The sequence below is a fragment of the Quercus lobata genome, chromosome 11, assembly GCF_001633185.2.
Source record: "Quercus lobata isolate SW786 chromosome 11, ValleyOak3.0 Primary Assembly, whole genome shotgun sequence".
Classification (NCBI taxonomy): Eukaryota; Viridiplantae; Streptophyta; class Magnoliopsida; order Fagales; family Fagaceae; genus Quercus; species Quercus lobata.
The window spans coordinates 678,383-693,322 of NC_044914.1; the positions used below are offsets into that span (position 1 = coordinate 678,383).

General features: G+C 35.2%; 1 protein-coding gene across 1 annotated transcript; it reads left to right on the forward strand.

Annotated features, from left to right (window-relative positions):
• Positions 1–3,745: 3,745 nt before the first annotated feature.
• Positions 3,746–9,967, forward strand: LOC115968301. Its single transcript, XM_031087654.1, has 6 exons — positions 3,746–5,720; positions 7,187–7,620; positions 7,764–7,925; positions 8,754–8,829; positions 9,161–9,316; positions 9,497–9,967. The coding sequence occupies exons 1-6, from the start codon at positions 3,903–3,905 to the stop codon at positions 9,623–9,625; spliced, it is 2,775 nt and encodes a 924-aa protein (XP_030943514.1). The 5' UTR covers positions 3,746–3,902; the 3' UTR covers positions 9,626–9,967.
• The last annotated feature ends 4,973 nt before the right edge of the window (positions 9,968–14,940 follow it).

Genomic DNA, 14,940 nt, shown 5'->3' on the forward strand with positions numbered 1-14,940 from the left:
CCTTCTCCTATAGGTGTATGTGTCTTAGATAGTATTGTTTATCAAAAAAATAAAAAGAAGAAGAAGAAGAAGAAGAAGCAGCCGTTATGTGTATATTCAATAAATTGTTAAATTATAACAAATGAGAAGAAACAATTTTTTTATAGAATTGGTAAGAAATTGATGCTATTACATGATATTATCACTTAGGGTATGGTTGGTTGGAGGGGTGGAAAAATGGGAGGATAGAAAATTATAGGAAGAAGAAAAAATTAGAGGATAGAAAATATTTTAATTTCTCTAATTTTTATTTGGTTGGTAGTGAAAAAGTAGAAGGATGAAAAAAATGAATTTGTATAAATTTACTCGTACACCCTTATTAAAAAATGATAGCCAATTAAAACAAAAAAAGTGACAAAAAAATAGCAATCACCCAATTTATTAAAAAATAAAAATCATGTCTAGTTAAACAAAAGAAAAAAGAAAAAAGAAAAAAAAGCAACATCCAGTAAAGAAAAGAAAAGAAAGAAAGAAAGAGGCAACGTGCCAGCGTATAAAAAAAAAAAAAAAAAAAAGCTTGAGATGGGTATTTTTTTTCATTAAGTAGTCTCATTTTCTTCTTTTAGTTTTTTCTTTATTTTGAGGAGAAAACTTTTTTGGTGGGTCTGGAAAGAAAACAAACGGGTCCTACCATTTATTTTCTTTCCTCCACACCCAACCAAATACACTTAAAAAACTTTCTCAGAAAAAAAAAAAAAAAAATACACTTAAAAAAGTTTTCCTTCCTATTTTCTTTCCAAAGTTTTCTATCCACCCTATATCACCTCTAAACGAACATACCTTATATTTGAATTTCAATTCAAACTTTCTAAGACTGCTTCCTCCAACAAAAAAAAAAAAAAAAAAATCTAAGACTGAATCTGACGTGTCAGTGAAAAGAAAATTGATTTCATTTTATTTTTCCACTTAAATGATCATTTATTAGGATTTAAAATAAAAATATTCTAATAAGAGTAATCACCTTGAGATTCGACCATCCCATTAAATTAAAATGTTTCTAAGGACGTGGATTTTAGATTAGTTTATCAAGAAATTCCAAGTATAATAATTCTACATCAATAAAGGAGATGTGTTTAAATCCTGTCTAGAAAAAAACAATAATCCAATTGATGTATATTGGCTTAAAAGAGTTGGATTTAAAAGTGTAAAGGCTAAAAAAATGATAATTACAATGCTTACGTGACCGTGTATGCATATAGAATGGTTCAAGTGGAGTAGAGCCTTTACCTTTAATTTCATGTTTCAATCAATTTTTTATTTTTTTATGTAAGGTAGAAATTATATTCTAGTCTAATTTAAATGTATATTGTGGGTCCGAGAGCTCTGCAGTCCGGCCCAAACTCTATCTGGGCCCAGGGCCCGTGCCGAGGAGGTACCTTGCCGAAGACAAATGCTCAGTGGCCGAGGTAGCAAGGGGAACGGCTGAGAACTTACCCTGTCCTCGGCATTCCATAGCTTCAACAGGAAGACCAACACCTTGGTGTAGGTAATCCCCAAACAGCCCCCTCAAAGGGATGTGAACGGAATGGGGCCCATAGGGAAGCAGGGTGTGAACTCGGACCAAGGAAAGTGCGTCCCACCCCCTTCAGTAAATGTATTTGCCAATACCCAGAGTTGGTTAATGAGAAAAGACGTTTGGGCGGTGCAAACGTCGATCCATGCGACTAATAAAAAGTTAGACGGGACAGTTGATGGGATGGACACAGGAACAAGCTCCTGCCTGACCTACAAGTGGAGGGTCAGGATCAGCCAAGACGGATTATATAATAAAAAGGAAGGTGCACCGATTGGGGGGTTGGGAAAAATGGCCAGAAACCAGGGCCTCCCAGCCCACCTCCAGGAGAAAGACTCCAGAGGTGTAGGAAAGCTTAAGTTCATACGAACACCACGAGAAACCCACCGCTTATCGAACAAGGCCTAGCCTTCCAAACCCACGCTCTACAAATGATATTGTTAGGGGCCTTTTCACGTGCGAACCCGACACTGTTACGGTCCGTCACGAATCGCGTCCTTACATATATGTATAGCATTTGTACTTTGTAAAATACAAGAGTAACATACGTATCAAATTTTGTTCAAATTGGATGTTATTTACTATTTTATCAATTAACTTATTTTTTATATACAACTTTAGATTACAAAAATTTGAAATTATAACATTTATTTGATGACACATCAATTGATCTTTAATTTTCTTGAAATTTTTTAAGCATTAAAAATATAATAAGGACATGCAATCTAACAATTAGATTTTCAAAATCCATACTCAATATAAAGATATATGATAAGTTTGTAAGATTTCTCTTCAAATTAGTTTGGAGAGAAACTTTGTTCTTTAAAAAATGTCACAGCAAAGACAATAACACATGACACTAATTGATAGATTGAAAATTTTATATCACTAATGATTTTTAGTCAACCAAGAACTAGACATTACTGGTAAAGTTTCTGATGGTTGTATAAGAGATTTGGGGTTTAATCATTGCCTACACAAAAAAATTGATTGGTGTCTTGGTCTGATGATAAAGAGTTATAATCAGGAGTGAAAGCTATAGATTGAAACTCTCTTTCTCTCTCAAAAAAAAAAAAAAAAAAAAAAACTAGGCGTTACGTATATATTAAAGAAATTATCAAACATAACAAATGAGAGTATATAGAAAATTTTTATAATTAGTAAGAAATTGTTGCTATTACATGATATTATTACTTAGGGTATGTTTGGTATACTGTAATAGGCACTGTAATGTAATAGTTATTCCTATAGTTTAGCTATTCAGTAGTTTGGTTATATTTTTTTTACAGGAAATAATCATTTCTTATGAATAACTATTCTTTAAAATGAGAAATAACTATTAATTTCTAAAAGAATTATAATAGATATTCCTTAGTAGGTTTATTAATTTTTAAAATTAATATATTTCTAAATAAACAAACTTTTCATATGCATATAACAATTATGAAAATAAAAAATCATAAAAAATATCTAATCTATCTTTCAATTAAAAAAAAATTTATTTGTTAGGAAATAATATATCTTTAAGTTTGATTTAATATGCTTTCATCCCATTGTATTTAGGGCTCTATTACTATGTTGTCACCAAACAAATAAATAGTAATAAGTATTATATTACAATATCTTGTATTTCTTATAATATCTATTTCTATGTAATTACCATTACAGTTTACCAAACGTGTCATTATATTTGAATTTCAATTCTAACTTTTCAATCCTTTAATAAGGATTTATAAAATTAAATATAATATATATATTATTTATAAAAAATACTCCAATAAGAGTAATTACCTAGAGGACCAAACCGTTCCATTAAGTTAAGCATTTCTTGAGACGTGATCTTTCGACTAGCTTATCAAGAAATTTTAAGAACAGTTATTTACATCAATAAGGGATATGCTTGCAAACACCACCTAAAAAAAAAAAAAAATCTCAATTGATATATTTGCTTGATAGTAAAAGAACAATTATAAAATGGAAGATTCCATCTATTTCAAGATCTATAAAATTGGAGGATTCTCAATTTTTATTTTTATTTTTATAAAAAAAACCTATAAAATTTGATTTTTTTTTAAATAAAAAAAGTTTTTTTTTGAGTGAAATAAAAAAATGAGAAGACGACTTGTTAGTTATTATTATTATTATTATATACACTCTGGCGGGAAATTGCAATAGCGTATATGAGAAGTGTTTGTTGTTTCTCAGTCCCAAAGCAAAGAAACCCAAAAACCTAATAACACCTTTTCTTTTTCTTTCCATATATGAGGATAGAGATTGAGACAATCAGATAGAGACAGAGATAGAGATACAGAGCTCTCACTCTCTCTCTCTGTGATTTCTAGTATCATCAATGAAGGTCTTAAGGTCTCGTAAAATAGTCCCTTCAACTACAACACCCATTACCAAAACCAAAACCAGAACCAAAACCAAAACCAAAACCAAACTCGAGCCCTCCACTCCCACCCAAATTCAAGAACCCATTCTCCAATCTCCTACTCCCACTCCAACACCCATGTCTCCTGCATCAATCGGGCTTGGATCCGATTCGGTCTCCGTTGCTGGGGTTGCTCGGCGACGAAGTCTCCGTCTCGTTTCCAAATCCGGCGAAAAAGGCACCGAGGTGGATAAAGGTGGGTTTTTTATGGGTAATGGAGAAATGGGTACTATTGATTCGTTGGATTTGGGTTTTGCTGGATTGAGTGTAGAAGCCTCCGACGAAGATAAATCTAGTAAGGGCGGTGGTTTAAGGGGTTTTCGCGATGATGGGTTTAATAGGAAATTGAGTATTGACCTTAATGTGTTAGGTTCCGCGGAGGAGGAAGAGGAAGAGGAAGAGGAAGAGGAGGGTTTAAGGGGTTTTGGTGAAGTTGGTTTAGGTTCTAATTTGGGAATCGATACTACTACTACTACTACTACTACTACTACTACGACGACGCCCAAGTCTAATAAGAGTGTCAGGGAGGAGCCGAAAAGGAAAAGGAGATTGAGTATTGATCTGAATGTGCTAGGGTCGGAATATTCGGTGGAGGATGAGGAGAATGGTAAAGGGTTTTTGAGTTTGCGGTCCGGGAAGAGGGTTGTGAAGAAAAGATTGAGTGGAGATGTTGATGGAGGAGGAGGATTGGGAAGGGAAGTGATTGATCTTGAGGTTGAGACTGGTGATAGGAGGCTTAGAAGAGAGGAAAAGGGGAAAGGGAAGTTGGCCCTGGATGATTTAGAGGCAAACAATGGTGTTCAAGTAGGGGAATTGGATTTGGATTTGGATTTGGATTTGGAATGTGCAGTGGATGTGACTGATGGGGGGCAAGGGAGTGGAGGATATGAAAAGGGGAAGAGAAAGTTGGGTGGTGCTAGTGATGGGGGTGTTGATGAGAATAGTGCTAATAAGAGCAGAAGGAGATATAGCAGGGAAGAGAAAGGGAAGGACAAATTGGTTCATGGTTCTTCATTACAGAATGGTGGTGAGAAATTGGAGTTGAGTTTGAATTCTGAAGTTAAGAATTCAGATAAAGATGTTATTTTGTTGGATGAAACCAGAATTGGGAACGCTGACAAAAGAGAAATGGCGGATAATGTAGCATCGTTGGATCAAACCAAAGTTGGGAAGGCTAACACAAGAGAGATTGACTCAAGCAGAAGGGATTACATGGAACGGTTCCGAGAGATAGCCAGGGAAAATGCCTCCAGGTTTGCTCATTTTTCTTCTCAAGAGGAAGAGGAGAACGATGTGCCTACTGAGGCTGAAGCAGAACCAGAAATTGAAGATTGGCCAGGACCCTTCTCCACAGCTATGAAGATCATTAGAGATCGGGAAACTAAAAATAAGCGAGTGGAGAGTTCCTCTTCAAACAAGAGCAAACCTGCACCAGTGATATGGACACCGAGATATGGCCAAAATCACAGAAAGCCCACGGTTCCCTCACTGAAAGAACTATGTTTGATAATTCTTTCCCAGAATGCTGATGCAATTGCTTCACTTGAAAATGTCCCAGATGCTTTGAGGCACAAGCTGAGTCAGTTGCTGTGCGATTCTCGCAGAATGAACCATCATGTTTTTGAGCTTCTTATTCGTGGATTACCTACAGAGGTTCGCTTAAGGGATTGTTCGTGGCTAACGGAGGAGCAGTTTACAGATTCTTTTCAGACGTGTGACACCAGCAATCTAACGGTATGTTCAAGTTATCATATGATATGTCGCTACTATCTCCAAATCTCAGTTATATTATTACTTGAATTCCTGGCATAGTATGTTTAATGGGACTCTTCTTCATAATTGCAATAGAATAGTGTTTTGTGATTGGCACAAGGCTAAGTTCTATAATGTTCACGCTTGTGGGAGGTTCAGGTTTAAATCTTGTCTTGAGGTTTGCTCATATTTGTTTGGGACATGTTTATAGAGTAGGAAATTATGGGATACTTGAATCCAACATATTTAAGCAACTAGACATTAGATTTCCATGTGTAATATCATGATGATCTGACCAATTGTAATTGATTCATATCGATGTAGCTTATGATGTTCATTTGGTACATTTTATTAATATACATTACTGTTAAACACCAAAGTTCTGTGCACTGGATCATAATCCCTGAGCAAGAGTGCAGGTTAAATTCTCTGGTCTGCTTCATATATTTTATTCTATGACTTGATTATGCTAAAACATTTTGTTTATTGGCTTTTTTCTTTTTAGTTAAAGCTGCTTGTCAATGCGATATTGGTAGAAATGCTCTGCTCTTATGGAATTCTGGCACTCTCCTATGCTTCTGTTAGACTTGGGAACATTCAAGATTAATTAATCTATTTAGTCATAATCGCAGTAAAGTATGAGTAAATTGCAGCTGTATGCTGGTGTGTTACCGCAAAAATTATGATGCTAGACATGACATATATCTACCTCTCCCAGAAATATTGATGCTTGATCTGCATTTGAGATGTCTTTTGTTTCTCCATGTTGTCCTCAATTTTGTTCCATCACCAAAGCTCCATTTGGGGTTTGCTAACAGTGCTTTTGGATGCACTGTGCCACGGGAATGCAATGGAGGGAATGGTGGAACCCCATTGCATATAGGAGAAGGGAATGGACATCCATTCCCTTAATAAATGTTCTGCTGGGTGGAACGTTCTGTTCCCCTCATTAATTTAGGGGAAATGACATAAATGTTTGCATCCCTATTTTTATTAACACAATTACAATATAATCGGTGTAATAGTAAAATTATATGTTTCTTTACTTTCCTATTTATTTTATAAACTCCCAAACACGTTTATGGAGAAAAACTAACCTCATTTCCTTATGATTTTCCCATTTCATTCCATCATTTACCTTTATAAACGTTCAAACACTGTACTGTGAAGTGATTGCAAAGAGTAGGTCTGAATCAGTTGTTGGACTTAATAATGGTTTTACTTTTGAAAATTTTATCTATGTATTATTTCAGAACTTGTGTTGAATGTATTAACAAGTTGCTGCGTACAAGCTTAGTTTTGCAGTGTTACTATTCATACAATCATGATCTTCTTCTGGAAGGTTATAGCTTTTGTTAACTAATAATGGGTTTCCATTTATTTTGAGGGAATAATATTGTTGTGATTTGAACACTTGATAAACCAGATTCATTAATTTGTGGAATCAGGTGCTTCAACTTGACCAGTGTGGGCGCTGTATGTCAGATTACGTGTTACCTTCTACCTTAGCTCGGTCATCAAATAGCTTGGCTGCATTAACTAATTTATCCCTCAGTGGTGCATGTCGTCTTTCAGATGATGGGCTAAGTAAACTTGTTTCTTCTGCCTCTGTTTTAAGATCATTAAATCTCAGCCAGTGTTCCCTTCTCACCTCCTCCAGTATTGACACTTTAGCTGATTCATTGGGATCAGTTCTTAGAGAATTGAATCTTACTGATTGTCAAAGCCTCAATTCTATGCTTATCTTGCCGGCATTGAAGAAGTTTGAACAGCTACAAGTATTATCATTAGCAGGTATTCAAAATGTAGGTGATGATTTTCTCAAGGAATTCTTGACTGCTCGTGGTCACAATATTAAGGAGCTTGTTCTGGCTGATTGTGTGTATGTCTCTTTAACACGCTTCTATTCAAAATTTCCTTGATTATCTTTAATGCCTTTAGATGTGAATATTCTTTCATTTAGTTACCTAGAAAATGTTTGACACTTATTCCTTCAATTTTGCTGGGTGTTCCAATTTTGTGCAGAAAATTGACAGATTCTTCCTTTAAAGTCATCTCTGAAACCTGTCCAGGATTATGTGCGATTGATCTTGTAAACTTAAGCAAATTGACAGATTTTGCTATTGGATATCTTGCAAATGGCTGTCGCGCAATTCAAAAATTAAAACTGTGCCGCAATTCATTCAGGTTTTTACTTTTTATAGTTTAAGTTAATATTTTCACTCTCTTTTTCCTGTACAATAGAATGTAATGCATCGTCACGATGGATTGGTTATCCCTAGGTACTAGCGATGTTAATAAAATTATATTTGTTAATATTTGTGGTATATTGCTTCTTTAATGCATCGGGGAGCTGGAAAAGTGAAAAAACTTGCTGCAAGCAAGCTAAAGCTTAAAGAAGTCTGCTAAGGGAGAATAATCCCAGCAATATTTACATACAGGACCTTGGCTTTGAATTTTTCAAATTTATAAGTGGTAGGAAATATAAGCTTTACTTTAATTTGCATGGAGCATACTTCATAATTAATTAGCCAAATTTTTCTGTATGGATAGTATTATGAAAATCTGGTTTTTGCTCTTTAAAATTCGTGGTTTCTTGGGTTTAATGTTTCTTAGAAAGTGAAGTTTAGAGAAAAAATATTGTATGGTGGAACATTTACTTTTAGGCACTGCATGGCTGAATAAAAGAAGTCGTTGAAAATGCTGAGGACCTGAGGTATAGTCAAAAAGTTATTTTTGGAGTGTGAAGGCTGTTTCTGGTACAGGGTGTATGAAGGTTTTGTTTTTTTTTTGTTTTGTTTTGTTTTTTTTTTTTTTTTAACTTTCAGGGCATCTTCTCCTATGTACTTATAGACACCCTACTATTGGTACTCCAATCACCTGAATGATTTATAGTTTACCTTGTTTTGGTTATCGTTCTGTTGATTTGATATTAAATTGTTAGATGCTCACCGAGCAACGGCTTGACATCATCTCAGTGATGAACCAACTGAATAATTTTTTTCTGCATGACAGTGATGAAGCTATTGCTGCATTCCTTGAAACCTCTGGAGAATCGTTGAAAGAGCTTTCACTAAATAATGTCAAGAAGGTAATTCATTTACCTCTCTGTCTCTCTCACACACATCCCCTCACATATGGGCATGCTCATAAAGGTACTTCAAAATTGATTCAAATATGTTGTGGTTCATACAAGGCTTTGCATAAGCAAAACTGATTGCTGCTTTTGTTGGTATTTAGTAATGATTTGTGCCTGAATTTCCTGCTTTATGTGCCACTCTTTGGCCAATTTGAGTTATAATAACTTCATTGCTACTTTGTTTAATTCCAGCCCTTCAGTTGAATGGGTCTGTTGAAACCAGGCCTATTTAACTGTAAATGATGTTCTCTTATTTCTGTCTGGGACTTGTGTGGTTATTCAGGTTGGCTACAACACAGCCGCATCACTTGGCAGGCGTTCAAAAAGGTTGCATACTCTGGATCTTTCTTGGTGCCGAAATTTGACAGATGAGGCTGTGGGTTTTATTGTAGACAACTGCTTATCATTGAGGGTGCTCAAACTTTTTGGATGCACTCAGGTATCTATTTCTGGACTCATTCCTGGACAGAGATGCAGAGTTTTTGAAATTATGATCAGTTTTATATCCACTCTGAGGCTTGTTCTGATATTTCCAAAAATTTATTTAATAGGATCTAAGATTATTTTGCAAGAAGATAGATTTCAAGATAACTACCTTTTTTTTTTTTTTTTTTTCCAGATTACGAAAGTTTTTCTCGATGGCCACTCTAATCCAGATGTGCAAATCATTGGCTTGAAGATGTGTCCAGTATTGGAACATGTCAAGGTGCCTGATCATGAAGAAGGACCATTGCTTTATTACTCATAGTCTTCTCGAATCTGATCTCAATTTGGATCATCAGACGTAATATCATAACTAACATCATACAGCAGCTAGAGACATAGAATAACAAAAGTTACTTAAGATGTTTAAGCATATATGAGTTGAAAACTCCTTAAGAAGTGTTCTTTTTGCCCAGTAACTATCTAGTCTTGTTACTTGCTTTTGTAATTGATTACAGTATTGTACTGTGTAACTGAACTTAACTGCAAATGTTGATATTTTGTAATCATCCGCATGATTCCAGTTAGATGCTTTCTTTAGCAATTCTTGTGGACAGACTTTTATAACAAGAAGTTTTTATTGGAGATCTTTCAATGAATTGTCTTATCTTGTGAGACTATCTTGTTTAAGAAAAAGTTTGGAGACACTCTTGCACACACTTGCCATAACTAGTAGATGTGTTAGGTGGAGATTTGTTTAATTTTCACGAGTACTATTGGTGGTTCCATTGTGTTAGTAATATAATTCAATCACAAATTGACCAATGTGCAAGTTATGTCGAAATGTTTGGAAAAACGTGTTTGCAAAAGAATGCTCATCAAAAAGCAGGAGCCAGGGACTATTATGGGGCATTCTTGCGAGAGGCTCTGAGAAGAGCGGAAAAGTTTACTCTCACAGTTCAGTTCAATTGTGTCCTGTCAATGTCATAGGACGACGGAATGGCCGTTCCATGTTTTATGGTGAATTTTTTAATGTGGCTCTGGACTTTTAAATTATAGGGTCCTACAACTGTGGAAGTCCCTTACAGCAATAGATGCAGGTGAATGTGATTATTCAGTAGATTTTTTATGGTAAAAGTAAAACTTTAACAGCGTGCATCAAATGCCACATAATTGATCTTTAAGACCAACTAAATACCCAGATGGTCTGGCCATAAAGACCCTCTCCATGGTTGTGGAGGAGTTAACACAGAGAGAGAGAGAAAGGGAGAATGCACGCGCACACACATATATGAGATAATTATTAATTATGAATGACGGACAAAGTTGAATGTCACGAGACGGGATTACAACAACCCTCATCCATCCTCCAGAAGAAAAAAAAGCAAACCTTGCTACACTTCTTGAACAGCATTATTAAAAAGGTCATGTTAACAGATACTCTTAGAGCAATTGTTGATAAACTATATTAGGAAAGTTTTAACATAACTTTTATGGAAAATATAAAAAGCTGTCAACAAAATCAATTACTTTATCAACAAAATATAAAAACGTTATGTTGTGTTTTAGATTACTACATGTTGATCTTTTTGACCTTTTGCTAGCTATTAATTAAGCCACGCATTGTTGAAGTAAACGTTATTGTTGAAGTAGTAAGCCACTCATTGTTAAAGTAAACTACATGTTGATTTAGTTTCAACAGGAACGGTGCGCTAGCTGTTTTTTAAAACTAAACGTCGTCTTTCTTGTTAGCCATACTTTCATGTTAAACACTTAATTACACTTATTAAACTTAATATCATAGAAGATCACTAAGTTTGTTAAAATGTTGTTTCTTTAATTTTGGATGTGGTTTTGTTTTTCTATGTGTATTAACTTTTTTCTTCTTAAATTATAGATTAGTTTTACGAACTGTCTTACAATTTAAATCATGAGTTCAAATATTCTTTTTCACTTTTCTTATTTTACTTTATGATCCACTCATAAAAACTTGTCACACGTCCAACCTACTTAATTAATTTATAATTTTATGCTTTTCTTATTCTATTACATAAAATAAATAAATAAAACCCGATACATCAACCACCACCACTAACCTTCGTGATCACTAATCAACCTCATGACTATACGTGAATATTTTTCAACGTTACTTTTGTTGTAACAATTACCACTAATTAATATGCCCTATTTATATGTATTAGTATTAATTAGAGGGAAAACGTAAAAGAAGGGGGCCGGGGTTATAATAACATGGAAGATGGAGCCCAAACACGTCTATTAATTCTCGGACTCCAATCTCTCCATGCAAACCCAATATCCAATGCTCTTGAGTCTTGTCTCGTAGTGTCAAGCTTTGATAAAATTATCCTAGCTAGCTAGCTTGTGGATATATACGGTATGTGCATGGTTTGGACAAGGACAAGAATAAGGTTTGAGCTTTGGAATTTAAAAGAAGGGCCCCTGAGCTGAGAAGCCACATTATTGGTTTGGTTCAGCTTTTACTATACCATTACAATGTGGGACTAGGGTCTTCGAGTTTTGAAGTAGGTAAAGGCAAAGATTGTGATTGCTAGCGAGTACTGTAAACTGTAAAGGAAAGAAAATTGGATTTTGTCGAGTTTCGGGGGTGAACGTCAATCTGCCTGAAGGAGCTACCTTAAAAGGCTTTTGGATTCGCAGTCTGGGAAGAGAACTGTCAAATGGAAGAGTGAAAGGAGAGTTTGAAATGATAATTGTACGGACCAAGAACAGCAGGCTGTCCTTAAATAACAGGCCCACTCATTGAATAGTTTCCGCCCATTTCAGCCCATTTAGCCGAACTGGGTGGAGCTGGCTGAGCATATAATTAAGCACCTCAAGGCGTGCTGTGAACAAGAGGTAATGCTTTAGGAGAATTTGCCCAGCGAGCAATAACCAGCATCAGGCACGAGTTACTAGGAGGTCATATCAACAACAAAAAGTGAGTCTCCTTTGATCAATGATATGATACAAAGGGACCTACTGACATGTAGAATATCCTCTCATCATGACAACCCCACTGAGAGAATGATATAAATAGGGGAGGAGAGGAGGGAATTGGGGGTTGGAAACATTGGGGAGAGAAAACATGAGAGAAGTAAGGAGGAGGAAATCTTGTTTGGATTCCAGAGAGGGAGCTTGGCTGTGTAGCAGTCTTCACAGCAAAGCTGTAACTAAGGAAGTTCAGTGCCAAAATATCACCAGAACTCCATCAGTGTCATCAACAATCATTTTTTGGACCTCCCATTGTGAGATAAGACCAACCTAGAGTACAAATAAATTGGGGATCTAGGCTCAAAAGCCCAAGGTCATGTTGCAATATGTTCCTGCATATATAGTCCATAGTGGGAGCTAAGTTGGAGGCCAAGGTGGAGGTGTTAAGGGTTATGGAGACAAGGTTTTGGCGGGACTGAGGATCAGAGTAAGAATGAGATTGAGCTCAAAAGAAAGAGAACAGAAATTCAAGAGACAAGAGGTAGTTGAAAGTTGAAAGGAAGAGAGTAGTAGTTTTACAAAAATGCAATGGGAATGGGATGATAAAAAAAGTAAATTAATAAGAAAAAACCAAACAAAAAACTACTACAACTCTTTTTTATATAAGGAATTGGAAAATTTACACTCAATACAACCAAGAGAAAAATAGTCAATATAAAATTTATAAAAAAAAAAAAGGAAAAAAGAAAAAAGTAAAACAGTCAAGACGACAACTATGCAACAATAGACCACATCCTAATAAATGAAGCTCATAGAACCCTTGTGTATAACTCATAAAATATAAGTAGTATATCAATTATCTTAAATAACCTGGGTGCCAACCTTTTAGTAGCAATAGAATTATTTCTTTTGCATCATTTTGAGCAATACCAAACCTAAGGATATATCTAACCTTTAGGGTTAGATAATTTTGTTGAATAATGAAAAAGGAGACAGCCATGTTGAAATCAAAAGAAGAAAAGAAAAAAATATGTTGTGTGATGGACGGTGGGGGAATAGATGAAGAATACAGAGTTGAGGGTTTTTTATTTTTGAGAAATTGAGTGAGGGTTATACTTAGATAGATGGGCGGCTTTCTTTTTTCTTTTTTTGATGGAACTTTTTCTTTTTTTGATAAACTATTGCACTGAATATAGGGAGGGAATTTCTGTAAATTTCCCATTAAGGGTATTATACACCAAAAAAAAAAAAAAAAACAATGACAACACACAACTTGTTAACAACGAACTTTGATGCATCTGTGTGTAACGTGTTGTCAGGAGGGAATTTTTGTAAATTTTCTATTATTGGAATTATACCAAAAAAAAAAAAAAAAAACAATGACAACACACAACTTGTCAACAACGTACTTTGATGCATTTATATGTAACGTGTTATCAGGAGGGAATTTTTGTAAATTTTCTCTTATTGGAATTATACAAAAAAAAAAAAAAAAAAAATGACAACACAACTTATCAACAACGTACTTTGATGCATCTGTGTGTAACGTGTTGCCAGACAGTGTAACATGTGTGGGCCCATAAAATTATGGGCAGTTAGAGAGGGCTTCATATAGCTTGGGAATTAGGCTTGAAATTTATAAATCTAGATATTGATTATGCTCTTTGTATAAACTGGCTAATGTCTTTGGGCGTCATGGCCCTGCATTTGGCTTCTCTTATATTTGGTTGCAGGACCCTCCTGGATCGAGAGTAGACCATCCTTCAACGTCACATTTTCCGAAAGACTAATGGAGTAGCGGATGGACTCATCAAGGGGGGAAGGGAGCAATGGAGCCGACTTGAAGGATACAATCACTGTCCAGCTCGTGTGTATTGCAGATATGTATGGGACCTTTTGCAAGTTGGTGCCCCCAAGGAGTGCCATATGGACCCTTCTGTTAACTTTAGGTTAAGATTATTATTATTTTGCTGAATTTTAGGTTATGATTATGATTTGTAACATCATAAAGTCCTAGTGAAATACAGGAAAATGAAGTTCCATCCGTTTAGAACTGCATTTCGTTTTAGAAATACATATTTAAAAAAAAAAATAGTTTTTGTAAGCAACACATTTTTGTTAAATATCATAAGAGTTCGTTTGGACAGTGTTTTACCATTCTCAGATTTTCCATGCACTCTCCTCCCACTTAATTTCACATTCTACTGCTGCTTCTGCTTCACAAATTGTTTATGTATTGTAGTTCCCGGTTGTATGTGGTGGGACTGATTTTCTTGACATGAAAAATCCATTTTAATTTCTTTGGTCGACTTTCCTTTTGTTCTATTACAGTTTATTCTTCTAACGCCACATGCCCTGCTGATGGGCTGCGCACATTAGACTGCCTTATCAGATTAGTTAAAAGTATTCCACTTCTTTGTTCACCACAAAGGAGCGTTCACCACAAAGATGTATTTTATCTTCAATTTTATGTCTCTTTCCTCTTAAAACAAAAGATAACAGAAAAAACTCAAACAAACAAAATCAAAGAAGGGGGTTTTGTAGAGAAACAAGATGTGTATCAAAACAAGATCAAATGGACAGGCCAACACATTTGGTTCATCATTTCTCTATCTCACTCGCATCTCTCTCTCTCAATCTCTGATTTCTCTCTCTGTCCCACTCATCCCTTCTTCCCACAATCCATTT

Excerpts from the sequence above, each read along its gene's own strand:
- LOC115968301 (XM_031087654.1), top strand. The coding sequence starts at position 3,903 with ATGAAGGTCTTAAGGTCTCGTAAAATAGTCCCTTCAACTACAACACCC. Across the intron at positions 5,721-7,186 it reads GTGACACCAGCAATCTAACG|GTGCTTCAACTTGACCAGTG; the intron begins GTATGTTCAAGT and ends TTGTGGAATCAG. Across the intron at positions 7,621-7,763 it reads CTTGTTCTGGCTGATTGTGT|AAAATTGACAGATTCTTCCT; the intron begins GTATGTCTCTTT and ends AATTTTGTGCAG.